The following is a 27855-nucleotide window of genomic DNA, read 5'->3' as shown; positions in this document are numbered from 1 at the left end:
TGCTTATTAAAGTTTACTTGCATCTTACAATCTCAGACAAGCTTACCTGATGGTCATTAAAGCATTGCTACTGAAACACAGAGCAACAGGCTCTGCAAAAACATGCATTTGCTGAATAAGAAGAAGCATAAATCAACAATATAACATGATGACAGAAAACCAGAACATTCTGCAAAATCAAGGACAGATGAAAAAACACTGTAGTACTTGTGTCTACCTTGGATGGGAGTATATTCTGCACACTTACACTGCCTAACTGCTCCTTGCCTTGCTTGGACACACCCAGAGTCAGACTCTACGTGGGGGAGTGGGGTGCAACAAATATTTTACAATTTGAAATGTGTCTGGCTGATGGTGATGGCCCTGACACATTTGTCATACCTCTCAACCTCAGAGCAAGAAATCTGGACAAAGCCATAAACAGAAGTGGGACAAAGGCCCAAAAATAAGTAACATTTTTAAATATTGCTCTTATAAGCAATAGAATAGTAGGTCTTGCATTAGTATGATTTTTCTGAAGGGTATGAAATCTGAAACTCAAATGTCTGTCATTTGTTTCTAACTTCAGTCTTTAATTATTTGCCAGAAAACCACACTTTTATGAAAAACGAACCAAAAATGTGATGCAAAAATATAAAATAGCCACACAATACAGCTGGGAACCTGTCAAAGATGGGGCACTTTTAATACTAGTACTGTTAACTTGAGCAGCTGACAAAATAAGATAATATACATGCATTTCTGAAATTAAAAGTAATGTGTAACTCTGATTATTATATTTATTTATTAATTGCAAACCCTCCACATTTTCTTCCAAATTTGTCATTTTGCAGAGGGATTATTAGGGGGAAAGCAATATTTTGGGCCAAAATTGGGGACAGTTGAGAGGTTTGGATATACTTAATTCTATAAAGCAATTTGTTTGTTCATACCTCTTAATGCAGGAAATCTGGACAAGACCAAATATAATGAGGGAACATACAAACAGTACTAAAAATTGCCCTTGTATAAGTTGACAGAATAACAGGTCTTGCTTTAGCATGCATTTTTCTGAAGGGTGTGAAGTCTGAAACTCAATGTCTTTCATTATTTAGTGACTTCATTTGTAAATGATTTGCCAGAAAACCACAACTTTTATGAGGAACAAACCAAAAACAAGAAGCAAAAATCTGGACAGTTGAGAGATATAGTTCAGCTGGGGGTGAGTTTGCCTCCCTTCCCCCTCCTCACAAAATCATGGTCGAATGGGGCTTCCCCCATGCAGCTATTCTAATGTCCCATTACTTGACTATTTTGCCCCATTTACCATAAACACTAATGTGCGTACTCTGCTTTACTTCTACGATGATTTGGATTTCATTTAAAAGTTTTATTTTACATTTTAAAGCACAAACACTAATAGACATTTGCTAAACAAAGCAATGCAGTTTCACAATGAAAATAGACTTAACATTAAAATGTTTCTGCCCTTGAAACTCACATTCATTAAAACAGCATCGAAACCCACATTCAAAGAAAATACATCTGGCCAGTGGCAGATAAAGATTAACTTGGGCTGTTTTCAAATCATAGGCCTCTTCCACAGGAAACATGCATGTGTTCTTTGATGCACCTTCCTGATTGTATTAAATTATATTTCTTGTATAATACAGTACAGGTTAGAGGGCATTTTAAATTTATTGTTTTGAACATTTTTCCAGTAAACAATGAAACAAAATGCATGCACCGATAATGACAAAACTGCCCAATTCAGAACATTTCCATCACAAAAGTCTACTCAAATGTCCACAATCAACTAGTATCAGTAAATATGCACAATCTCTGCAGAAGTAAAAGTCATCTAAACAATTCCACATTAAAGAGATCTGTAACTAATGAAGAGGTTGCTGCTAGAAAACAACTTTATATGTCATTGTTTCATCTACAAATAAAGTGCCTGTACTCGAGGAATAAATTGCCTATGCTACATTAAAAAATAAGCCAGTAATATTGCAATAAGGAGTGGATGGCAAACTGATAACAGGTTCATCATTACTAGGTATCTCTGCCAAAGAGGACATTCTCAGGATTGCAGCATGCACCCCCTTTAAAAGTACAGTAACCATAATGCATCTGTATAGTGTGGGAGTAGAACCCACAGTCTTCTGCATCAAAAGCAAGTACACTATCTGTTGTGCTATTAACAACACAAGCAGCCACAGCATATGCAGCACTAAACTTCTCTTCAAGTTCTCAGCTCCTTGTAAAATGCACTCGACACTCAACTGTCTCTCTCAACTTTGAAGCACAAGAAATCTGGAAAAAGCCAAAATTTATTGGGGGGACAAAAGCTCCAAAACTAGGGACACATTTAAACACTGCTTACACAATCTTGGAAAGTTGCTAGAATAAAAAGCTGTGTTGCAACCATGCATTTCACTGCATTGAACCAGGACCCTGTTCACTATAATTAGAACATACCACTATGCCAAATCAGCTGTTTCATTAAAGACAGGTAGACTGAAACTTAAATGATTATCATTTAGTGAATTCAGTTCTCACCATAGCTCTTAACTACTTAGCACAAAAAACCTGGACAAAGCCAATAATGGGGGAATACAGACCCAAAAATAGGGACAAATTTCAAATATTGATCTTATAAACAGAAAATTGCTAGAATTAAAGGATTTGTGTTACCGTGTACTTTCTGAAGAATATGAAGTCTGAAATTCAAACGCCTGTCATTATTTAGTGAATTCAAAATCCAGAAAAAACACAGATTTTATGAGGAACAGAACAAAAATGAGATAAAAATTTCACAAGTGGTGGTGGGTAGGGAATTCAAGCTCTTGCTACCTACTCCCAAGGTACAGGGATTGAGTCTAGCCACCAGGTATATTTCCTGACTTCTTTCTAGCTACTGTGGCATTTCACCCACACACACACACACACACACACACACACACACACACACACACACACACACACACACAATAGTATCAATGCTAATCATTTTTCATACTTTCACCTAAAATGCAACATCATGTAAAATGTCCCCTCTTAACATACACATGCTCACACAAAGCACACACCTATAAGAACTTTGGATGGCTGTCCATTTACCAGTGTGGTGTCTTTGAGATGTGGAAAAAAGTAGATAACCTAGAAAAAAAACTATGTGGACACAGGAAGGATATGCAAACTTAGATATAAAATTAAAAATATCTTATGTCAGTAGGTTAACTAACTCCCATGCATTACACAGATATTTACAATGCTGCTTTTGTGCTTATGTGTTTGTTGGCTTGTTTGTTTGTTTCTGATGATTGTGATAATTTGATAGGAATAAAACAATGGAATTATCTCTCCGAGTTTCTTGTAATTGCTCTGCAAACAAGAGATACACGTTTAATAATATTTTCTACCTATATGCCTATACTCATATTTCTCTCTGTCTTTTCTGTGGGCTTACAAGTATATATATATATATATATATATGTATATATATGAATATATATATATATATATATATATATATATATATATATATATATGTATATGTGTGTGTGTCAGTCAGTCAATAATCAGCCTGCATATGTTAACATATTTGTCATTTGATATATTTGTCAGTAGGACATAATTTCTGTTGACTTACTTAGCTCCACAAACATCTGTGTGCCTCCTCCAAATTGAAAAAAAAGCCTTGATTATTCACACAGTGCTATAGCCAATGCAGAAAACAGTCTACTATTTACACTTTCAGTCCTGACTGTTTAGTTAGCATAACAATTAAAATTCAGAAGTGAAACTACTGTGTATAGAAACACAATGCGACCATTCTTTTGATTTTTTTTCTAAACATTGGTTCTTTAGTGTATCTTTCTGAAAATTCAATAGGTAAGAGTTGCATTGGCTTTTCCACCTACTAATGGTGCCTTTATTTTAAAAAGCAAAAGTCCTTGTCTAAATACAAAGTGTGTAACTGCAATTATATTTAAATTACTCATGTCAAGCTAATCATTAAGGAACAGATGTTAAGTTATTGGAAGCTGTACTGTAATAAATAACAGAAGGCACAGATATAAACAGTAGACAGCATGCTGCATATCTTCCTACAGCTGAACATACTGCCATCAGATAGAGAAGTTGATGGGCAGACTAATAGAAAGAGAGGTAGACAGAAAGACAAACAAATAAACAGACATATAGACACTGATTGATCAGGCCAAACCCACATGCACTGAGAGGCAGACAGACAACTTGCTAAACCGATATGCAAACAGAGACAGACAGATGTGCACATGCAGACAGCTGGCACAATTCACAGATGGAAACACAATCGGACTACCTGACAGAATGCAGACAAACATGGACAGGAAGATGCACACACTTCCATTAGTATAAATAAGTCGTACCTGCTTTCAGTCCAAAGCATTCTCTAATGCCAAAGCTCTAGTTTCAAACACAAAAGCCCCGCGAGAGAGCCTAAGTCCTGTCCTTCCCATGAGAGCAGGATCCAGTCTGCAGACGTTGCAGTCCGATCCCTTTCCAGTCTATGCAGTTGTAACTGCGTAGACTTCTGGAATATTTGCTGTTGCAGGCTGTCTTCCGGGTCCAGACTGTCTAACCAGCAGTCCAGATCTGTGCGCATGCTCTAGTCTGGTTCAGTAGTAGTCCGGACTCGGGGAAATTGCTGTGAGTGCGCATGCACGAGTTCTGGACTCGGGTAAATGCACGGAAATGCCACAAGTGCGCATGCGCGAGTTTCAGGGACGCGCTTTTGTTTTTATTTATTTTTTCTTTTGTTTTTTTGTTTTTTTATTCATTTATTTTCCTTTGTACAGCTGGGGGGCTGCAGTCCTGCAGCCCAATAGCAAGAGCCGCCCCTGTAACAACCTCAGCTGGTATAGAAAAGAAGTGAATACTGATCAACAGAGTAAATTAAGAAAACAAAATACATAAAATAGATTGAACTGGTTCTTACCTGTTGACAGCTTCTATGCCTTAATTATGACAGATTCCAGCATTGTTCCATGAAGAATTCAGTTAACTAGCAACCAGCAAACATCCTTGGTTCCGTTTTTTTGTTATCCTCTGTCTATATTATGTACCTCAAGCTCAGGCTTGTGCTCTAACCTTTGTGTGTCTGTGTCAAATGAATTTTTTTTAAATCTAGTAAACCGTGGTTTCTCTCACAAGTACTGCTTTGGATATAAGCAGGTCATCATACGGATACACAGCAGATACAGTTGGCATAATGGTTAAGGTCTCTCCAATGTGCAAGTTTCAATTCTGACTTCCAGCCAGTACCTGTGTGGCATGTGCATGTTCTCCCTTTGTCTCTGTGGGTAATTATTCCCTCTACCAAAAACATACTGAGTGTTTCTATCTCAAAACTCTTCAGAGAATGGAGTAATGAACAGGACCACATACTCTATTTGGTGCCTATAAGGAGATGAATTGAATAGACTGGCCACTTTTGGCATCAGTTGTGGTGTGCAGTATCCTCTAGATAGAGTAGCACAGATCACAAATTGTGCATCGTGTCAGGGCTGCCACTAGACATTGTAAAAAAATTGTGTGTAGTTTATTAGATCACATTGATTAATGCTACCAGAAATGGATATGGCTGGTGAGAAGTGAGTTGAGGATCTAGCCTACTCTGACCTGTGCCAGGGACCCATGCACCTTTACTGTCTAGTGTGTCCCCATCATAAAGCCAAGCAGCAGTGGGTAAGTAAGGTGCTGGGTGGTTGGTGTCCAGTTGCCCAGCTTTGATTACCTGAGACAGCTCTATTGAGTGAAAGCTGGATGTAAAAATAGTCCGCGTGAGAAACATGAACTAAGGATTGCTACACTCAGTATACACTCATGACAGGACACAACGTGGAAGTGAATGACATGATGATAAGGAGGAGGCTGGGCATCCTCTGTGTACAGCAGACATGATAAATATGTACGTGTACAGCAAAGCCACCTGGCTTGGGATCCAGAGACTCCTACTTAGGGGAGAGCAGAGTAGAAATTGGGTGGAGATTGTGGTGAGGGAGAAACTTCAGAAGACATTGAAGGATTTCATTAGAATTATTGACAGACTCGTAGCAATTACACTGCAGTGTAAGGATAGGGCTGTATTCATAATCTCAGCCTATGCCCACAGCAGGGTTGTAATAACAAGGAAAAGTCTGCATTCAGACAGCAGTTGCAGGATCTACTAAATAAAGCAGGACAACATTTGTTGGTCTTGCTAATGGAACTCACTAACAGTTGTTTCCTGCAGAGGAACTCTGATCGTCAGCAGATTGAAGCTCTGCTAACTGAAGCTACAACTGCATATGAACCTATAAAAGAGTTTAAGGATTCTTGAAAAAAGATTTTAATCTGACAAAAAGACTTAAATTCCACCAAATACAAATCTGTAGTTCTGCTGTATGATGAGTATTCTTTTAAAGTCTAGAAAAATAGTTGTCTAGTATTTTTACCTTTTCTTGTTATCATTTGACCATATTCTATTTCATTTACTAAGCTCATAAGTAGTTTATCAGATTCCATTTTCTCAGCTCATGTTACACAAACTGTTTTATTAGATATTCTTAACAGATTGCTATTTTCATGTCAGGCATTTGAATTATGACCATCTTTCCTTTGTTATTTTGCTATAATAAAGCACTAAGTGTCTTTCTGAGTTTTGTAATATTTTCTGAAACCTTCCTGGGCTCTTTTTTATGAAAGTACTGGTGTTTTTTCATTTGTTTTGTTATGCTACTTTATACAAAATTGTATTGCTTCTTGGCTCATGTGTGACTGTAGCAAGTTTTACTGTCATCACTCCTTTCAGCTTATTCGGTGCTTTATTTCTTAGTCACTCAAACAATTGGTTAAAGTCCGTCTGTGCAACACCTTGTAGTTTGTATGCTTTATATATCTACTGCTTGTCTGCTGCAAACCAACAACATGGAGATTTCTTTTCATGTGGCTTCCAACCACCGCATTTGACTTTTTCTCATTATATTTGTCTTTAAAAGTTGTAGGTTTAACACTAATCATCCCAAAGTGAGTTTCTGTCATTGTTGTGAGTATGACTCTACAGGGGTATCCTTGGCTTTTATATGTTCAGTGGAGTAAAAACTGCTCCAAATGGCACCTTGTGTATGCAGCTTGGTTTACCTACTCAAATGCGAAGCACTCTTTTTTACCTTACTGTTTATCGCAAATTACATTCAAATACTGAGCTTATACCACAGTAAAATCCCAAACAACATACAGCTGGCTTGCACAATACATTATACAGGGATGTAACTCACTGCAGTAAAACACATTTGCACTTAAGACATGAAATGGCAGAATCAGCAAGGACTCATAGCTGTACCACTTAGCTTCCACAGTTAGTCATTTTTCCTTTTCTTTTGGACTCCCTTTACCATTTTTTTTATCACTAACCTCTCATAAGTGACCCCTGTCAGATCATAGTATGTATCTAACTAAAGTCAGGCTGTATAAATATATGACTGCTGTAGATATATTTCTTAAACTTTGTTGAAAACTCTATAAATAATGTAGTTTCTATACAGGGAAATTGGCTGAAAGCTTAAATGAACAGAATAAAAATAAACATTATCTGTGTAGGGTGTGTGTAAGCTCCCCACAATCACCTATTGTTGTACTCTAACTTCTAGATCTTTCACTACTAGCAAAGCAAGGTAAAGGCAATAATGTTTCTCCCTACAGCTGACCATGAATTGCTACCAACTCCAGTCCTTATTCACCATGTTTACTGGACATATTTATCCTCATCCTGGGCTCTACCTTGGGATTAGTGAGGAGATTAAGGAACACCAGTGCTGAGTCATACTGCTGCAGGAAGTAAGCCTTAACTCCTGCCCCATCATGGCACCCTTGCTGTACCTGCAGTTACTGTTCTCGAGTGGTACATGTGCAACCTCCTAAGTGGTTCGCTACTTAGACGGCACAAACTGAACAGGGCTCAAGGACTGCTTTTTTGCAGCAAGTCTGGCTAGCTCCCTCCATCCCAGAATGGGTGAGCTGACATTAGCCACTAATTTGCCTATTTATCCTGTGGCCCATCCAGCACCCATGTAAGCTAATCAAACACAGGTTATTATGGATGCCGTTTGCAACTTTACTATCAGATGTTCAACACTGCCTATGTTGTATCTAGCGATGATGACTAAACTGTACTGAAACCTACAATGTTCAACACCTGAAACAATGTAAAACACTGAATCCCAAAAGTCCCTACTGCTGTGGACATAGGAAGAAGGGCTAACATGGGTCCAAAAGGGGAACAAGCCCAGAAGATCCGTATAATGGAGTTCAACATTGTAGACACTGGTGTAGTTTAGCTGACATTAAATGATTCAGTAGAGGCAATATCAGTCATCTGATATTCAGCCCCCTGTGCATCTGGGGACACAACAGTATTTAGCAAATTCCCTCAGTGACCAGCTATTCTCTTAAGATTCTGTTTTCCATATAGATTTCTTGAGAAATTGTTCCTAGTTTTTTCTTCACCATTTTAAGCCTGCTGGGCACAACTGTTTCTATTCAGTAGTGACCAAAGAGCACTCTTATTAAGTGAGCTATTCATAGTTGCACAGTTCACAAGTAGTTACTAAAGGAATCAATTCCACGTCTACAAGTTGAAGCTTGTTAGTTCACCAGGGCAAGTGGATGCGAACTCCTTATAGTATATATGCATGATACAAAGTGTAGTTAGGTATTGTTTGTAAACAGAAGGTGAAATTGAAGAGGATGAACAATGCTATGAGCAGTCAGGGGATCTGAAGCAATTAAAATTTTGTTAATAAGTAATTTTAAAGCAGCATTTGAGCAGCCTTCTTGTGTTCACTAGAAAACACAAAAATATTGCATTTAAATGAAGAAGAAGAGAGAGGATGCTTGAAGGTTAGTTTGACTGCAAAGGATGCATAGCTCTGTATCCCAAACCGTCAAACATGGGCATGTATTTGTGGCTACAGGTAACAGGATGTTATCTGCTGCAACAGGTTTGGCTAAAAAGCCAAGCTTTGATAAGCAAGACAAAAGTTGTATTCATTTCTAGGCAAATAGAGAGATTTGAATAAAAGTACACTACATCCTGTGTATTTAATGACCTCAAACAGAATTATGAGTAGTAAGGAGAGGAAAGTCACTGAAGGTCAGCTGAGGGACAGCTAAAACTTATTTTTGTAGTAGGATGACAGCTAGATCTACAGAATAATGTGTGTGAGAATGGCATTTGGTTAAAACTTAAAAAGAATCTGCTTTACGGTGCTGTTAGGGAAAATAGCAGTTATAAAATACATACAAGGAAATAGCAGTTATAAAATACATATGTAGCAGATGAGAACTTACACCAAAGACGTGGGAACATCAGTGTGTTCAGCAGCTAGGTAACCATATCTTGCCGTCATTAGTGTTTGGGCTGGCTATTCAGTAAAAAGGAAGTGAAGTGTCATGTTGTGTGTGTGTGTGTGTGTGTGTGTGTGTGTGTGTGTGTGTGTGTGTGTGTGTGTGTGTGGTGCTGCTTCTGTTGATTACTTTCATCATATGTTGTTTCTTCACAGAATAAGCTTCCTGACCAAAAAACAATTTTAGTAGAGTGTCAGCGATGAAAACTGCTTACAGTATACATGTTTTATACATAGGATAGTCAGGTATTGTTTGTGAAGGAAGGAAAAGGTACATTAGCATGAGCAAATAATGTAGTAGCAAATTAAAAATAGTTATTCACAACAGAAGGACAGTAAAATCTGCAGAATTAGTTAACTCAGGAATGTAACAGTCAGGGCCATTATTACAGTTAGCATGAAACCATACAATGAGGAGAGGTCTAAGAAAGTAAGGATTGCATTCCCAGATAATATACTAATAGTATGCCTTTGTTACTACCAAATGTGGATTAATGGTCAGCTGTTCATCATACTACACTTCAGTCAGAGTTATACTCATGGCCAAGTAGTTACAGTGAGGGACATCAAATCCACTGGCATCTTCCATTGCAGGTTTTAATTTCTGAAACTTATGGACAGTTCCTGGGGGAGGTATTTCACTCCTACAGTACTTGCGTAACATGTATAAAGTTCTGGGCTCAGTCCCAAAGTATGCATGATGTTCATCGTGCATACAGCTGCAGTAATCACATATGGGTTCTCTGCCATCAGGCGGGTCCTTGGTCGGCCGAATTCCAGAGTCTTGGTCCAGCGTCGGTTGTTGTCGACTTCTTCCCTGACGTCAGTGCGACAGGGGTATATAAGTCACAGCCGACGCCATATTCTCCAGTCTTTTTTGCTGCGCGGTGCCCGAAGCAGAAGCAGTTCGCAAGTGCCGGTCGGCCAGCTCCTGAATTTACGAAAAATTGGAAACCGAAGTCTTCTTTAAAGCTAAGTACCCCGTTGGGGAAACTTTTCTTGCCTCAGACTGATGTCAGACAAAGTTAACAATTGTATTTTTTGTGGGAAGCAAATACCGCATAAGGATTTCCATTCCCTCTGCATACCTTGTTTAGGCCCAGACCACGACGTTTTGGGCTGTCGCTTTTGTGCGACTTTCAATAAACGCACTATTAAGCGTCGGGCGGAGTTCGCCCAACATTATTTTGGTAAAGCCTTTGATTATAAAATGTCGTCGGATACTCTGACTACCGTTTTGTCCAAAAACCGCAAGGACAAAGACCGACACGCGAGGTTCGCGGTCTCCACCGACACCATGCCAAAACCGGCTACACGTGGTCTGGTTCTCAGCGAGATGCCTATGCAGTCCCTGACTACCGACGACACTCCCTTGGCGGTGTCTTCTGTACCCGAGACCGCAGGTACCTCGGCCCTTACTACAGCCACTGAAACCACTCTTAGTGTTGAACCTCCTAGTGGGGACAGGTCCACTTCCACCCAGGGTGTATTTAGACCCTCTTCTTCCTTTTCCATTAAGGCCTTTACTAAGTCCAAATCAGCCATGCATCCCAAGAAGCCTGTTGCACAGGGCCCATCCTCAGGCCCCATGCCTAAAAAGCAGATGCTTAAAATGGCTAAGGATTTAATTACCCTTATCAGGGGCTCCCAGCCCCCTCCAGACAAGAGACCCAGAGTGGAGGAAGATTCCCCCTCCTCTGAACAGGGCTCCATTGTCTCAGAACATTTTGATGTAGAGGAACACTCGTACTCCCCTTATGAAGATTCTGATGCAGAACAGTCCATTCCTTCTGTATCTCCCCCAGAGGATTTTTCCTTTGGGGAAACCTTGCACACCTTGAGGGAGCACTTCCATTGGGAAGGCCAAGACTTTTCTGATTCCAAGAAAAGGCTTAGGGAATTTCTTTTGTTACCTCAACACAGACCTCTGGCTATACCTCCTGTCCTGGACATACTTGATGATGTTTACTCGGAGGCTTGTCTTAATCCAGATTCCCTGCCTCCTGCCCCAGTCAAACCTGATAGGTACTACAGAGTTCCTAATTCTCACCAATTTCTTTTCAAAAGCCATAATGCTGACCCTGAAACCATTTCTCAAGGACCCAAGGGAATGAAGGCCTCTACTGCCAAGAATCCACTACCTTCCGAAAGAGAATCTAGATCCTTAGAAAGGTGGGGAAAAAAGGTATACACCTCGGCCACCCTAGCCATGAGAGCCTTAAATTGTCAGTTCCATATGCTTAAATGTCAGCAGTTTCTGTTATCACAATTAAGAAACAAAATGTCTCAGCCTGAACAACCAGATTTGAAGGAATTGCAGGATATGATGCATAGTGCAGAACAAGTGGGTAAACACACCTTACAATGTGGCTATGATGCCTTAGAGGCCTCAAGTAGAGCTGCTGTTACAGGATCAGTTATTCGTAGACATGCCTGGCTTAGGGAACAAAGCTTGCCTGATCATGTTAAAACTAAACTGCTAGATGCTCCCTTACAAAAGGATGTGTTATTTGGCACTAATGCTGAGGAGATACTACGAAAAATGGAAGAAAAAGCTAAATCTATGCAAACTGTCAAGGCCTTTCTACAGGTACAGCTACCACGTTTTAGCAGAAATTGGCCATCTAAAAACTGGTCCTTTCCAGCCATGGACAAGCCCCAAAGAGGTAGATACAGGCGCACAAGGGGCAGAGAACAATCTCAAGGATCTTATAGAGGCAGACAATGGCAAGCTCCAGCACCAAGAGGTGGCGAAGACAGTGCACAACAATACAGAAAGCAAACCCAATGACTTTCTTCTTTTTCTGCCCAGCAACTCCCAGCTGGCAGCTCCCCTGGGAGGAAAGCTGGCACTATTTACAAGAAATTGGCATATTATCACAACAGACAAATGGATCCTGGACATTATAAACCGAGGCTACAGATTTCATTTTCACACTCTTCCAAAAATGAGAGGCATGCCAAACCTGCCACACAATCAAAGGGCAGAGGCGCAAATACAAATTTCAAAACTCATGGAAATGAAAGCTATTCAAGAGGTTCCTACTCACGAACAAGGTCAAGGTTTTTATTCCAGACTTTTTCTGGTACCAAGAAAAGGAACCGACTGGAGACCCATTTTGGACTTATCCATCCTAAATACATTTCTACTCGTACCAAAATTCAAGATGCTCACATTACAGCAGCTTCTTCCCATGCTGGGCAAGGAGTTTTGGCTGGTAACATTGGACCTCAAGGAGGCATACCTGCATGTCCCAATCAAACAAAGCTGCAGAAGATACCTCAGATTTCTTGCAGGTTCAATCCACTATCAATTCTCTGCATTGCCCTTTGGCTTATCTACTGCGCCCAGAGTGTTCACGAAATGCCTGGCATCAGTAATTGCATACTGCAGACTTCAAGGGATACAAATTTACCCTTATTTGGACGACTGCCTGATCCAAGCGGACAGCAAGCACACACTTGTGGAACATCTGGCTTATGCAACACGGTTACTGAATTCTCTGGGATACACAATCAACAAAGAGAAATCCAGGCTAACACCATCTCAGAAAATAACTTTCCTGGGTGCCAACTTGGACACAAAAACACCCAGATGGCCTATCTTACGCCAGAAAAACAGGGGTAACTAACTCAGTACTTCAAAACACTAGCAAATTGTACCAGGCTTACTGCAAGGAAAATCCTGCAGGCTCTGGGCTTCATGGCATCTTGCATTCTTTTAATCCCATATGCAAAGTTGCATATGAGAAAACTTCAGTGGTACCTAAAAAGCCTATGGGCTCAACACAGCTACAGTTTGGAAACAATAATACCAATAATTCCCTGTTTGCAAAAGGAATTTCTATGGTGGGCCCAAGCATGCCAAACAAACACAGGCCTCCCATTCTGCAAGCCTCAAGCAAATCAAGTCATCACAACAGACGCCTCAGATTATGCCTGGGGGGCGCACATGACAGACAGGTGCATTCAGGGCAAATGGTCCCAAAAGGAAAAGCACCTTCACATCAATCAAAAAGAAGTGCTAGCAGTGATAAATGCAATTACAGCTTTCAAGGACCTCTTGCATCCAGGACAATTACTTATAAGAACAGACAACACCACAGTAATGTGGTACATAAACAGACAAGGAGGAACACATTCATATCCCCTCTGCAGACTAGCCATGACACTTTGGAACTTGGCTCTGGAGTGGCAAATCGAACTTCAAGCACAGTACTTGCCAGGTTTGGAAAACACACTGGCAGACAATCTAAGCAGAAATATGACAGACCCACACGAATGGAAGTTGCATCCACAGGTGTTTACAAAGATAATCCAAGCGTGGGGAAGGCCAGACATAGATCTCTTCGCCTCCCACAGGAATCATCAACTGGAAAAGTTTTGTTCAAGGATCTTTCACCCAAAGGCCTGGAGAGTGGACGCCCTTTCATTCAGTTGGACAGGATGGACAGTGTACGCTTTCCCACCTCTGCCTCTTCTACCCAAGGTACTATTGAAAGCAAGAGCAGACAGACCGAAGTTGATACTGATTGCTGCAGACTGGCCAAGACAACACTGGTACCCACTCCTAAGGAGCCTAACACATACTCCTCCCTGGCCGCTACCTCTAATGCCTCTTCTGCTGACTCAGCACAGCTACAAAACTCTTCAGTCAGCTGAAAACACTCAATCTCGCTGCATGGAAAATTCCTTAACACCACAACAGACCCTACTCACCAAAGAGGTGCAGGATGTCATTCTGGAGGCCAGGAGGCCATCTACTAGGAAAACTTACTCCGCAAAATGGAAACGGTTTTGCTCTTTGAATGAGAAAAAAGGCCAGGACCCTAGAAAACTGAATTTGCCTCAGGTATTACAGTATCTAGCTGAGCTGCTGAACAGTGGACTTTTATTTTCCTCCATAAAAATCCATGCCTCAGCCATTTCTGCAGAATTCAACATGGATCCACCGTTATTCTCTCACCCGCTTTTAAGACAATTCCTCAGAGGGGCTAAGAATATAAGACCCCCAAGGAAACAACCAGTGCCAGCCTGGGATCTTAATTACATTCTAGAAAAATTAACATTGCCTCCCTTTGAGCCAGCTGCCTCAAAAGATTTGCAATATTTGTCCTGGAAAACAGCTTTCCTTCTGACCATTACCTCAGCCCGTAGGGTTTTGGAACTACAAGCCCTCATGGCTGTACAGCCCTTTCTCATCTTCCATCAGGACAGGGTCTACCTTCAAACCAACCCGTCATTTATGCCTAAAGTGGTATCCAGGGTAGCTTTAAATCAAGCCATACACTTACCTACCTTCTACCCCAACCCTCAAAACAAAGGGGAAAGGCTGCTACATTCCTTAGACATCCATAGACAGCTATGTTATTATTTGGACAGAACAAAGCCTTTCAGGAAATCTGAACAACTTTTTGTGTCCTATGCTGTAGGAGCTCAATGAAAGCCTGTTACCAAACAAACAATTTCAAAATGGATAGGCCACTGCATACGATTCTGTTACTCCTATCATGGGAAACCTGTCCCTGTAGGCATCAGACCCCACTCCACCAGGGCCACAGCTACCTCTACAGCCTTCCTCAGAGGAGTTCCTACCAAAGATATTTTGGAGGCAGCCACTTGGAGTTCTGTACATACCTTCACAAGACACTACCACCTGCCTTTATATTCCAAAACTAGAGCAGGCTTTGCTACTGCTGTGTTGCAGGGCATTTTGGCTCATCCCAGTTCCACCTAGTGCCTACCACCCTGTGCGTAGCTTTGGGATTCTACCCATATGTGATTATTGCAGCTGTATGCACGATGAACATAGTACAGTTTTGTACCTACCATAAATGTAGATGTTCGAGTGCTAATACAGCTGCAGTACAGGTTTCCCTCCCTCCATCCCCTCTAGGCAAAGGATTAGTGGCTAACTCCTCCTCATACATCCTATTTTGGGTTATCCTCCTATGGTATATTTGCTTGCAACTTCTCTTTTTTGATAACATTGCATTGCTGGAATATATTTATATACATATATATACATATAGCTATATAATTTATGTATTGCCTTCCTTTTGGGGGCACCTGACATCTGGGGCAAGAAAGACTGAAGAATATGGCATCGGCTGTGACTTATATACCCCTGTCGCACTGACGTCAGGGAAGAAGGCGACAACAACCGATGCCGGACCAAGACTTTGGAATTCGGCCGACCGAGGACCCGCCTGATGGCAGAGAACCCATATGTGATTACTGCAGCTGTATTAGCACTCGAACATCTACATTTATGGTAGGTACAAAACTGTACTTTATGTAATAGTTTAAACTATAAACAGTAAATTAATTAAGCTATGGCAATGTAGACTCAGGAATTAGGCAGCTTAGAATTGGGTGTATAGTGCATCCGCGAAAACCCCTTTTAGCGAATGGCTCTTCGCCAAATGATAACCAGCGAAATGCAACTCCCACAAGTGGCATTTCAGCAAATTATTTCCTAGGGCAAAAAAATGCTTCGCCATCATTGGGAATTTTCCCTTTTCCCCAATGTAATGCAATCTTGGAGTGGGTATATTTAGTTAGGAGGGGGTGTGACCCCCCCCCACATTGGGGATACGAGGGTGAAGCCCCCCACTTTGAAGGGTTTTAAATTTTTGGTGGTTTTGGGTTGGCCAAGCATTTTTCCCCTAGGAAAAAATTAATCGGAATGACTGTTCAAGGGAGTTAGATTTTGCTTGTTATAGTTGAGCGAGCAGTCTTTCGCCGAAAGGGATTTTCACAGATGTAATATAGACCCTTAAAATGGAGCTATAATTATGGATGTACAAAACAGATGGATGGATGGTCTGTGTGAATACTACTATTAATGCTCACAGAAAGAAGTAAAGGGCAGGGATAAATAACAATTGGGGATGGGGGTATGGGAAGTAAAATAGGCAAAGAAGTTAGTCAGATGGACATAGCTGTAGTTGAATGGTCATCCAAACCATGCATATCTTCTACAACAGACACACTAGTCCTTAGCATTTAGAAAAGGAATGTCACTGTTAAAACAAAACATGGTTAAATCTTAGTTGGCACCCCTTGTGGGATAAAGTTGCATTTTTGGGGCAATATACTGTCATAGGATTCCAACTAGAGGATGAAAGAAAGGAGAGGTATATCCAGATCAGGAACTGGTCAATATTCAATACTCCATAGGAAGTTGCATGACCATGGTGACAATTGCATGCCCATGGGTTGCTTAATGTCCTCTGCAACAGAAGTAGAGCTAGTGGTGGGGTGAAGTGGACAACTCGGTGCAAGTTGTTAGGGGGCATGATCAGCAGTACTGGTATCCACTTTTACAGAAGTGAAGTCCTACATTGTCGTACCACTTACAAAAGTCCTTGCTTCAGCACTTCATATGTGGTATACTTTGTAGCAAGCAGCTTGGTACAGCAGTTTTATTTTGCATAGCACACAGGATCTGGCACTGCTTAAGACAGAGGTAAGGCATGCCAGATCTGTGAAAACAGACTTTTTTAGGTTCACAGGTGATTAGTAAGCTAATAGCAAGAGTGTCTTTACAAGTCTAGCCAGTAATACCCAGGATATGACAATATTGTCTCTTAATTCCCCAGATATGGAATGGGGTAGTGTCAGGGGAGTGGGTCATTGGCTGTTGGAGCCCCGAGTCATTTTACAGACTGCCTGTGTGCATATGGGGCATGGGCAGTACCCCAAGAGTGAATTTACAGTTCCCCATTTATCCAGATTGTTTTTGAAGAGAGTGACGGATGGGCTTTGTTTTACAAAGAAGGAAAGTTTATTCTACAGATGAGGTAGCCTTTGGGATACGAATCTGTCTCCCCAGCATGTTCTCAGCTTAAAGCTGAGGGGCACCACATTGTGGAGTGACATTAGGTGCCAGATGAGCCTCCTATGACTCTCCTGTACAGTAATGAGAAGTCTAGAACTGTTTGCATTGGGCAGCAGTTCTTATATTCTGGGAAGATAAAATGGTTCATTATTTAGCTTTATCTTTCATATAATGCCAGTGGGCATTAGAGCTAAAAGGAAAAAGTACATTAAAACAATTACAGGAACTGATGGGCTTATTAAATTTTACCAGCAGAGGGATTCTAGGGGATAAGTCATTCATGTGGGGGTCAGCAGCTAAAGATGCAGATAGTATTCAGTGCAGCACAAAATTAGTGTTACGATGGATTTAAGAATGGACTTGTTTAGCAGAAAACAGGTATGCCAAAGGAGGACTGTACATTTTGGGGGGTATACAGCTGTCTGGGAATTGCCCACTTGGAGATGCAGGACTCTTGCTCCAGCCTATACTGGCAGATGTTAAGAGGGCCCAGGATGTTTGGATACTTGTTGGTAGTTGAACATAACTTGGGATAACAGAAATGACATTGTAAGATAGTAAGAGGGCCCAGGATATTTGAATACATGCTGGAAGTTGAGTTTAACTTGGGGTAATAGGAATGACAGAGACATATGTCAGATGCAATTAGCCTTGGAAAGGTAAATTTGGAAAGCCGGTGCTGTATTCATTTGACTTATTTGTTTTGTGAAAATTAATTGGTCTAACTGGCTTAATAAATACATGCCTGCAGACATTTAAATGCCATCATTTGAGAGCTGTGTTGCATTAAATGAATAGGGAATATTTAAGGTCAGTATCACATTAGATTATGTTGGTTTGGACATGTGGGAGGAGAGATGCAGAGTATATTGGGAGAAAGATGCTAAGGATGAACCTGGCAGGTAACAGGAAAAGAGGAAGGCCTAAGATAAGATTTATGGATGTGGTGAGAGAGGACATGCAGGTGGTTGGTGTGACAGAGCAAGACGCAGAGGACAGGAAGAAATTGAAACAAATGATCTGCTGTGGCGACCCCTAATGGGAGCAGCCGAAAGAAGAAGAAGATCACATTTAAAGATGATCTGAAATACAGGGCATTGCATCATGCAAGGACAACTTAGGGCAATGGCCTCTCCCAGTCAAACAGGTTTGGCTATGATTCATAGCCAGAAAATGGTTTTCCAAGGAGGAATTCTCGGAGATATCCAACTGTAGATGGAAATGTGGGTGACAGTATGGAAAGTGAGGGGGAGGTGGAAAGATATCAACTCAACAAGCACCTTTATTGACAAACAAATGGAGTTTGAGTCCCATCACTGCTAACCAATGTGAAAAAGACTAGATTGCACAGACAGATGATCTCTGAATTCCACCAGTGCTGTGGCTTCTGTGCTTGCCACAAATGGAGGTTTTGAATCCCACCTCTACCAACTAGCTGTGAAATCAATGAAATGACATGGTAGGTGTTTGAATTTCCGCACTGGCAGCCACAATGAACATTTTTTTCTGTATACAGGAACTATAGTGTTTGGGTTTGCTTCACTGCTTACTAATAAATGTATCTTTAATTTAAAAATCCTTAATCTGATAGAGGGGTATGGTGCCTTAAGTCATACCACTGGTACTAAACAAACTTAAGTACAAACAAGTCATACAAGTATGAATCACTGAACCACTCACCAACTGCAGCTTGGCCTCAAGAGAATAGAAATATATAATGTTTTCCCTAAGTGAGTCATCCACACCCAATGATAGGCTTCAGACTGTATACCCAGACTGAGCAGAGTCTGTGGCCTAGCTCCCCATACCCATTTCTCAGTGCTTTTTCTGAGTTGTTTTGCCATTTAGTGCTTACATACCCACAGTAAATGTATTTTAAATTAATTACTGCATTCACATATATGCTCACACATTAAATGTATTGAAAGGATGGAAGTATTCTCCAACACTAAAACCTTCTTTCATGTCCAAAGGTAGTAAACTGCCACCATCCCAGATTATTAGTCTGGGGGCCTTCCAGTTACTGTTTCACATTTGTTAATAAACCAGATAATTGTAAACACAAATGTCAGTTTGCAGATTGGTCTAGCCAATGGAGGTGTGGATGCCAGCCCTCTTTCACCAAACGGCAGTAAATATTTTCCATTTTTGATAAACACCCAATCACATATTTTGTAAAAGTGAATAAAAATCTTTTCTTAAGAAAGAATGAGTTAAACAATACAGTTAGCAGTTAAATATGTGTAGATATGTGAAACTGCACAAAAAGAAAATAATCATTCCAAACACACATATTACAAGAAAGAAAATGATTCGCTCGTTATTCTTATTCTCGGTATTCATATATCAGAGTTACTGAACCTTAAATTAACTCAATTTGCAGACAGAAAGAAAAACCCAGGTAACATTTCTTCTCAACTGATCTGATCTCAATGTTTTTGTTTCTTGGCTACCTGGATTATATGTACATATTTGTCAAAGCAGCAGTGACTCACATGTACACATCAATACTCATTTACTTCTTTTTTTTTTTTGGTCAGCTGTCTCTTTGAATGATTGTCTAATTGCATTCTAAGATACTCTCCTTCCTTGGGAAAATCACAAATCTTGTAATTATGGAGGAGATCAAACATGCATCGCACATCCTATATCTAATTGTGGAGTTTTTTAGCAGAAAGAATTACAACTTCAGCTACAAGTTTGCATGCTCGTTTTCCTTCATAGACAGTCAGCTTCACACATCTTTTTGTAGCAATGAAAAGAGCACAAACTGCACATTAAATCACATTTTTATTATATCTGCTGTAAATTTTAGAAGACTTAAGTGCAGCACACATCTGTTACTTTCTGGTTCATAGTTCATAGGTTCATAGGTTAGTACTAGGCTAACTGCCCTTGTGAGTCATTTTAAGCATAGCCAATTATACCCTGTGAGATTCAAACCCTGTACCTTCTGTTTGTAAGGCAAACACCTTAACCATTAGGCCACCCTCCCAACCCTTGGTTCAAATGAGGTGGCATATACATAACCCTCACAAACACGATATGTTAGCTAAGATCTTAGAAAGAATAAGTGGTCCAAGCTCAGGAGAAAAATACAAATTTACAGCTTTGGTGTTTTCTTTTGAGCACAAGTTCAGTCTTCCCAAACTGACCCATCCTTTGTAAAAGCAGGAGTCTATAATGCTAATAACAACTATCTAAGGTATATGGTGAATACATGTAAGGTTAAGCCAGTCAGCTTGATGAGGGACATGTTGACCCACATCTGTGATTGCAAAAGGAGTTGAGAAGGAATTGCCTGTTTTTACCATAGCGTTTTTATCTTCTGCAGTGGAAGGCGGTAAACTGGCTGTGCAGTCATGAGCAAAAGGCACTTATGCCAAAGGCAGACTGTTAATCTTGTTGGAAGGAGGATATGGTGCAGTCCAATCCTCACCAAGGTGGTAAGGGGAACCAGGATGTGTAATCTTGGTGGGAGGAGGGTACAGTACAGTCCAATCCTCACCAAGGCAGTAAGGAAGCCCAGAATATGTAGTATGGGTGGAAGGAAGATACGGTGCAGTCTAATCCTAACCAAGGTGAGGTGTAATCTGAGAGGGACGAGGATACGGTGCAGTCTAATCCTCACCAAGATGGAGTATAATCTAAGTGAGAGGATGATACAGTACAGTCCAATCCTCATCGAGCAGGTAAGGGGACCCAGGATGTGTTGATTCATGCTGGAAATTGAATATATCTCATAATAAGGTGAATAGCAAGGCCAATTATCGATGTGCAATCCCCCTTGTGTAGGGTAATCTGGGAAACCACCTATGTGGTGAGTACCTCATTTGAAATAGTGATTTGGATAATTTTTGGATGAATATCAACTCATCTAACTGGCTTAATAAACAAATGGCTCTAGTCATTTAAACTCCATAAAGGGCTGTTTAGTTGTATTATTTGTGAATATTAAAGATCAGTATCTCATGTGCAGAGAGGTAACCTACAATACAGCTTAAAGGTAAAATATAATGCAAATATTTTAGGGAGAGTTGAGGACAGATCATAACAATGCCTTGTCCCGTACAATATTATATGCACTGCTGATGCCACTGGGAATGTACTGGAAGAGGAACAGGAAAGAATTTGATAAGATATGAACAGGAAATATTGCTTTAATTGGCGACCAAAAGGTTTTTCATATGAAAGGGGAGATCAGTCCTTAGTTTGCAGGTAACAAATGTGAAGGATTATGGGATGAGCTATACTGGCTGTAATTGTAGGAGAGTGTGAACAACAGTGAAATATAAGACAAGGGGTTTAGCCGTGTGAAGGATCCAGTGCAATGTCTTAAGTACATGACTTTCCTACTTGTTTCTGTAGAGCTGATACTGTACAAACTTAATTCTTGCAATGGCTCTATGAGAAGCCACACTGCTTGTTAAAACACTTGGCTGCTGCAGCATAGAAAGGCTTCAGAACTTTTCTGATTTCCTTTCTTGGCAGTACTCTGGAAGTAACACACTTCCCTTTCAGGGCAGCATCCAGTAACTGAGGCGCCATCACAGCAGTGTTGATGGACAGTTATCAGATTTAGCCAGGCACATCAAGCGGCATAACTTGGCATTACTGCTGTTAGTTAACTGTCACTGATCCAATTAGCTTTACTTTTATAGGTCAGTTCAGTATGCCTCAGGGAAATCAGGTCTTTAAACTGATGGCTTTTTTAATTTCTTTTCCAGATGAGCTGAAGGAGTGGAAGGCGAAGTTCTCAGACGCTTCACAACAGCTCGAGCACTACAAAAACAAAACGTAAGACAAATCACACAAGTCTTTTGTTGACACCAAAAATAACTTTTATACCAGACTGCTTTTTTATCTTTTTTTTAATATTCACACTCCACACACACAGAAACTGGAGCTCAGAGCCCAGGATTGAACCTGAAACCACAGAGTTGAGTCAGACACAATTCCTGAGCTACCATGCTGCATGCCTTATTTGAGGAGGAGGGGTTAGTGTGTTTGTATCTTTTCTGGACAAATGAAGTCATATTCCTGTGTTGTTGTAGCTGTGTTCAGTGTTGCTTTTAAGCTACGTCTGATGTCATACTGCACTGGAAGCATCATAACCCTGACTACGACGTCATACTGCACTGTAAGCATCATAACCCTGACTACGACTTCAAGAGTATGTAATTCTGATATCATAGATCAATGCAGCTCAGTTCAACTCGTGTTTTATTATAGTGCTTTATCACAAGACTTTACTAAACAACTGGAATTCAAACAAAAATATTATTTACTTATTTAAATAATTTAACCAGAGTAGAACACTGATCACAAGGGACAAATTTCAGATTCAGTCCGTAGATAAATTAAGGATGACAAAAAGATATTTGCAGTCAATTTCAATGCCCCGAGGAAAATTCTCTCAATCCAGAGTTGAGGACCAAAAGAAAAATAAAGTCACTATAACTGTAGCAAAGAACTTGTACTAGCTCCTTGTTACAGTTGCAGACATGCTCATTCAGTTTAGTTGCTGTTACTGCACTTGTATGCGTGTTCGATACCTCAGAGGTACCGATCATTCCCCCTGACATACAAGTATTAAGATAAAAATAGCAATAAACAATAATGAAAACTCACAAAAGGATTAAATGAAAAGAACATCCGCACATTGCAACTACCGTTGAACAGAGGACACACAACCTTGTAGGGAAAGGTGGGGGAGGATGCTGAGGACAGGAGTTGACAATGTATCTGACAAAGTGGTGTGTGAGTGAGTGCATTCGTTTTCTTCTGTGCTAGGCACAGTCCATTTTTACACTCTGCATCATGTGCTACTGAGCTTATTGTGCGTTTATGCATTATTTTGTAACTGTAGATGTTGCATTGCTGTACACACACGCTGGGACACTGCTGAGCTCATTACATTCCTTTCTGTGCTAGCAGAACCTGTCCACCATTACTCAGGCAGCTTAACCACAGACATGCAGTGAGTCCAAACAAATTCTGTGGTATGTTTGGCCTAGTCACTTTCCCTTTATGACCTCAAAGTAACCTACCCATTTGGTTATAGACTGGCTTTACCCATTCCATGATCACTAATTATATACTACCCCCAATGAGAATAACTGTTGGGATCATATCATAGATAATCTGAGGGGACACATTCATGGGATAAAGCATTTAGGAGCTGCCTCTCTCCATGAGTACGTAATATAGGGGGCAGTCCTGGTGTAAATTTTATGTTTCCCATTCATGTATCTAAGTTGCATTGAATATGGACAGGGAAGAAAGTACAGTTGTGTAAAGTCTTAGCATAACATGTGTGATAAGAGACCTTGGGACCCAGGTGGACAGTGGTCTCTCCTTTGATAATCACATCACCACAGTAGTCAGGAAATCCTTCTACATGGCACACCTCATCACAAAAGGGTTCTCATCCAGGAAAAAAAGAGGTCATTGTTCCCCTGTACTCAACACTCATTAGACCCATTATAGAGTACATCGCTGCTTTTGGAATGTACCTCACAAGACATCTGCAGCAGCTGGAAAGGCCACAGAAGTAACTCACAAAGAGGATTACTGGCCTCAAACAGATGCCCTACACTGACAGTCTCAAAAAACTCCAGCTTTACTCCGTAGCGTATCGCCTACTCCGAGGTGATCTCTGTCTACCATATAAAGCTATGTCAAACCCAGAGCTGTTGGACATGCTGCACTTAAAGAAATCCCAATCCCTCTGAGCTACACACTCTAGGGACCTAATCCTTGCCGCCACAATAAACAGGACATGCAGGAGGGATGGATTCCTTTCCCAGACACTTCCCATACTCTGGATCAAGCTACCCATCTATGTCAAGCAAAGTTCCTCACTAGCACTCTTCAAGAAAAATCTTGATGAGTGGATGGGAAATAGGAAATACACCCCTGGGATCACTTCTGTGGCTCTGGCCAACAGGGTCACAGGAAAATAACTTTCTTGGGTGGAGTAAGCCAGGGAACCTTGTTGACTAGGCTTACTTAGGCCCTTGGGCCAATAGCCTAGTACCCACTTATGAACAATAGATGTCCTTCTTTGTACTGTTGCAGTATTTATCACATATGGGATCTCTTGCCAAGGAAAGCCCAAAGTGTGGCCAGTATACCGGGGCCTTTACATTCCTCCAACACTGTAAGTCAGCTGTATAATCCACATCCAAACCATGGGGCATAAAGGTGATGTATGCAAGATCAGTACTCGGAACTGAAATGCCCCTGGAGAATTAGTGCAACCCCAAGAGAAAGCAGAACATGGACATCCAGAGAGAAAGGAAACAGAATTGAAATAGGGCAGGAAGGTCAAATTATTCCCAGCAGAAGGTGGAGGCAGGAGGCAGGGACTGAATACTGCAACAGTGAAAAGGAGAATATCTTCTGTTAGGGTAAGATCTTACACGACTGCACAATGTCCTTCCTTATCACTGTTGCAGCATTCATCACATGTGGGAGATTAACAAAGCTACTGTAAAGGATGGGAGGAGGAAAAAGGCACAGAGGAGCCCTCCACAAACCCATGAAGGACAGCCCTGGCTCTGGAAATAACATCCAAATTTGTAATGTTTAGTGAAAGTGCAGGCAGCTTTAGGGATGGATCAAGTATCCAGCCCGTTTAAGAAAGCTCCAGAAGATGCTACTGACCTTGTAGAAAGACCTCAAACAAACAGAAAGCTGTTTACCATGGAGAGAATAACAGAAGGAAATTGTCATAGAAATCCAGATGTTTTGCTTAGAAACCACGGATGATTTGTGGATAACCTTTGTCTTATTCAAATAATACCTGAGCTGTAAATCTAAGGTGTGGAGAACCTTCTCACCAACAGATTGTGGAGAAGAAAAAAAGGAAGGGAGCTGTGTAGACTAAGAGACAACTCACTGACCAACTTGGACATAAAAGAAGGGTTAGTATGCAGACACCCTGTCCCTATGAAAAAGGGAGGACACTCCATCAGATCCTGAAGCCCAGAAACTGTCACTGCTGAAGTAAGAGCAACCAACAAAACAGTTTTCTAGGTCCAGTCATGTAAGGAGGAGGACTTTGGCTCAAAGAGAGCCCAAGTCAAATTTTCAAGGACAAAATTGAGGTCTAAAGAGGAAGAAATAGGTTTTCTTGGGATCCTGTTAAGGATGCCTTTAAGGAACTGTTTGACCTCAAAAGGAGAGGTCACTTGTGGTTACAAGTGCAGACAGACAAATTGTTGATAAGTGAGCTTAATCCAAACACTCTGGTAGGCCAGCATGGAGTGGTTCACACAAGTAAGAAAAGAACAAAGGAGCCTCCACTGAGAAGGGATCTTGGTGATGTGACACCAAACAGAAAATATTTTCATTTAGCCATATAGGATTTTCGGGCTTTCTGCAGAACCCTAACCAGGCCCTCAGAAAAGTAGGGTTTAAAAGAGATCAAACCCTTATCACCCAGAGAGTCAACTCAAGTCTGGACAAGTGAAGGTGAATGAGAGACCCTTTATGTTGTGTGAGATCATCCATTCCATGAGGTAACTTGTGACTGCCCCTGGCCAGGTGAAAGGGAAGGGGAATCTAGAGCTGTCTGGGCCAAAAGTGAGTCACCAGCAAGATCTTGGAGAGGCCTTCCTGATCTTGTGTAAGACTCTGGGAAGAACAGGAAGAGGTGGACAAACATGTAGGAATATTCCCTTCCATGAAAAGGACATGGTGTCCTCCTCACAAACCAGAGGACTTGGGACTCTGTATAGAAGGAAGGAGGTTGACTATTCAGAGGGAAGACAAAAAGATCCACTTGAGTACCCCATCAAATTACTATGCCCAGAAACTCCTCTCTGTGAAGCATGCTTTCATGAGGTTATGTCCTGGAATTCTGCCACAATTTTATGTTCTGAAGGGATGTAGACCACCTGAAGGGTTACATAATGGCAGATAGCCAAGTCCTAGGCCTGAAGGGCTAGTCTGCAAAGATGATGTAACCCCCCCCCCCATTTGTTGATTTGCTGATATATCCACAACTGTGGTGTTGTCTGTAAAGACCTTTAAAGGGCTTGGAGACCAAATAAAATGGAAGGCCTGAAGAACAAGAATGAGTGCTGTTATCTCTATTATGTTGACGTAGTGTGACCTCTGATGAAGGGGTGGCAGAGTATGAATCTTCAGTTTGTTGGAAAAGGCTCCCCAGCTGAGATCAGAAGGGTCAGTGAGCGCTTGAGCAGGGGTAAGAGTGTTTAAAGGTAGGCCTGGATTGAGGGAAATCTGCTGAATCCACCAGTGAAACTCTTGTTTGAAACAAGGTCTTAAGGGAACCAGAAACTCCAGAGGGTGGTAATGCTGGATCCAAACCATCTTTAAGTACCACTGAAGCTTCCCCGTATGAAGCTTGGCAAAGGGAAGCATGGAAGTGGTAGATGCCATGAACCTTAAGCTCTGAGAAATCCTGTTGCAGAAATGAGAGAAATGGAACAGCAAAGGCTGGAAGTCAGTTGTCAGTGACAGAACCTAGGGAGAAAGAGGAGAGGTGAATACTGGAATGGTTTGCATTCTGCAACCCAGAAAAAAATGTAGTCTTGAGGAGTCAGAACGGACTTGTTGAGATTGATGGTGAATCCCAGATTACTGAGAAGTAGCATGAAGTGTAGATCCTGCAAAAACCTGGATTGAGAGGGAGCCTGAAGAAGCAGATCATCCAGATATGGGAATATTTGGATTCTCTGCAGCCTGCAAAAGACCATGAGAGGGGCCAGACATTTAGTGAACACCCTTGGGGCATAGAAAGACTAAAGCACAAAGCAGAGAACTGAAAATGATTCAAAGAAACAAAGAAACCTTAAAAACTTCCTGGAGAAAGGGTGAATGGCAGTATGAAAATACACATCGTTTAGGTCTAGGTAGACCAGAAAGGCCTGTAGAAGTAAGAGAAGAAACAGAGACTGGAGGGAAAGAATTCAGAATGAGGGAATCTTTAAAAAAAATGCTGGGAAAGGAGTGGTCTAAGACAGGTCTCCCTGACCCCTCTTTTTGGGAACCAGAACCATTCTGGAATAAAACCTTGTTCCTCTTTTGGATTCTGGAATGGTTTGGATGGTACCCTGTTCCAACAGATCATGCAGAACCACTGAAATGAGGAAGCTGATCTGGAAGAACTTGAGAAAGACCTGAGGGGGGGGGGGTTCATACCATAAAATAACCATGACAGATAATGGAAAGAACCCAAGAGTTTAAAGTAATCTGTTGTCAGACAGGGAGAGACAGGGGAACCTGGCTGGGGAGAGGGGGAGAAAATACGTCACAGGTAGATTAGTCTTGAAAAGTCTGGGTTGGTTTATCAGAGAACACATGTGTAGGAACCCTATAGTTTGCTTAAGAATAAAGACAGACTTAGAAGGATAGTGGGACTGAAATTTGGGAATGAGGAAAACAAAAATTTGTTTAAGATCCTGCATAACAGGACCTTTATCTTGTAGAGTCTTAAACAGGTCAGCAGCAGTACCAAAGAGAAAAGGAAGAAAAGAAGAGCCCCAGTGGGGCACTTATCTGTAAATGACTGGGTACAAACCAGCTCAGTGAAGGGCACTCAGGCTGATGTTCAGCTGTGGTGTTCGGACT

The 27855-nt window shown here is 41.1% G+C and overlaps 1 protein-coding gene across 3 annotated transcripts in view; it reads left to right on the top strand.

Moving 5' to 3' along the window:
* The window catches only part of LOC122817622, a 357468-nt gene that overhangs the window by 187833 nt on the left and 141780 nt on the right, over positions 1-27855 (top strand). For all 3 annotated transcript variants that reach the window (XM_044090670.1, XM_044090672.1, XM_044090671.1), the window contains one exon: positions 21981-22050. In XM_044090670.1, the coding sequence (XP_043946605.1) occupies positions 21981-22050 (70 nt within the window). The remainder of the gene's footprint in view (positions 1-21980; positions 22051-27855) is intronic.

The sequence above is a fragment of the Protopterus annectens genome, chromosome 13.part0, assembly GCF_019279795.1.
Source record: "Protopterus annectens isolate FY-2018-M chromosome 13.part0, PAN1.0, whole genome shotgun sequence".
Classification (NCBI taxonomy): domain Eukaryota; kingdom Metazoa; phylum Chordata; order Ceratodontiformes; family Protopteridae; genus Protopterus; species Protopterus annectens.
The sequence above is the reverse complement of the archived record's forward strand: the minus strand, read 5'-3'. Positions and strand labels throughout refer to the sequence as shown.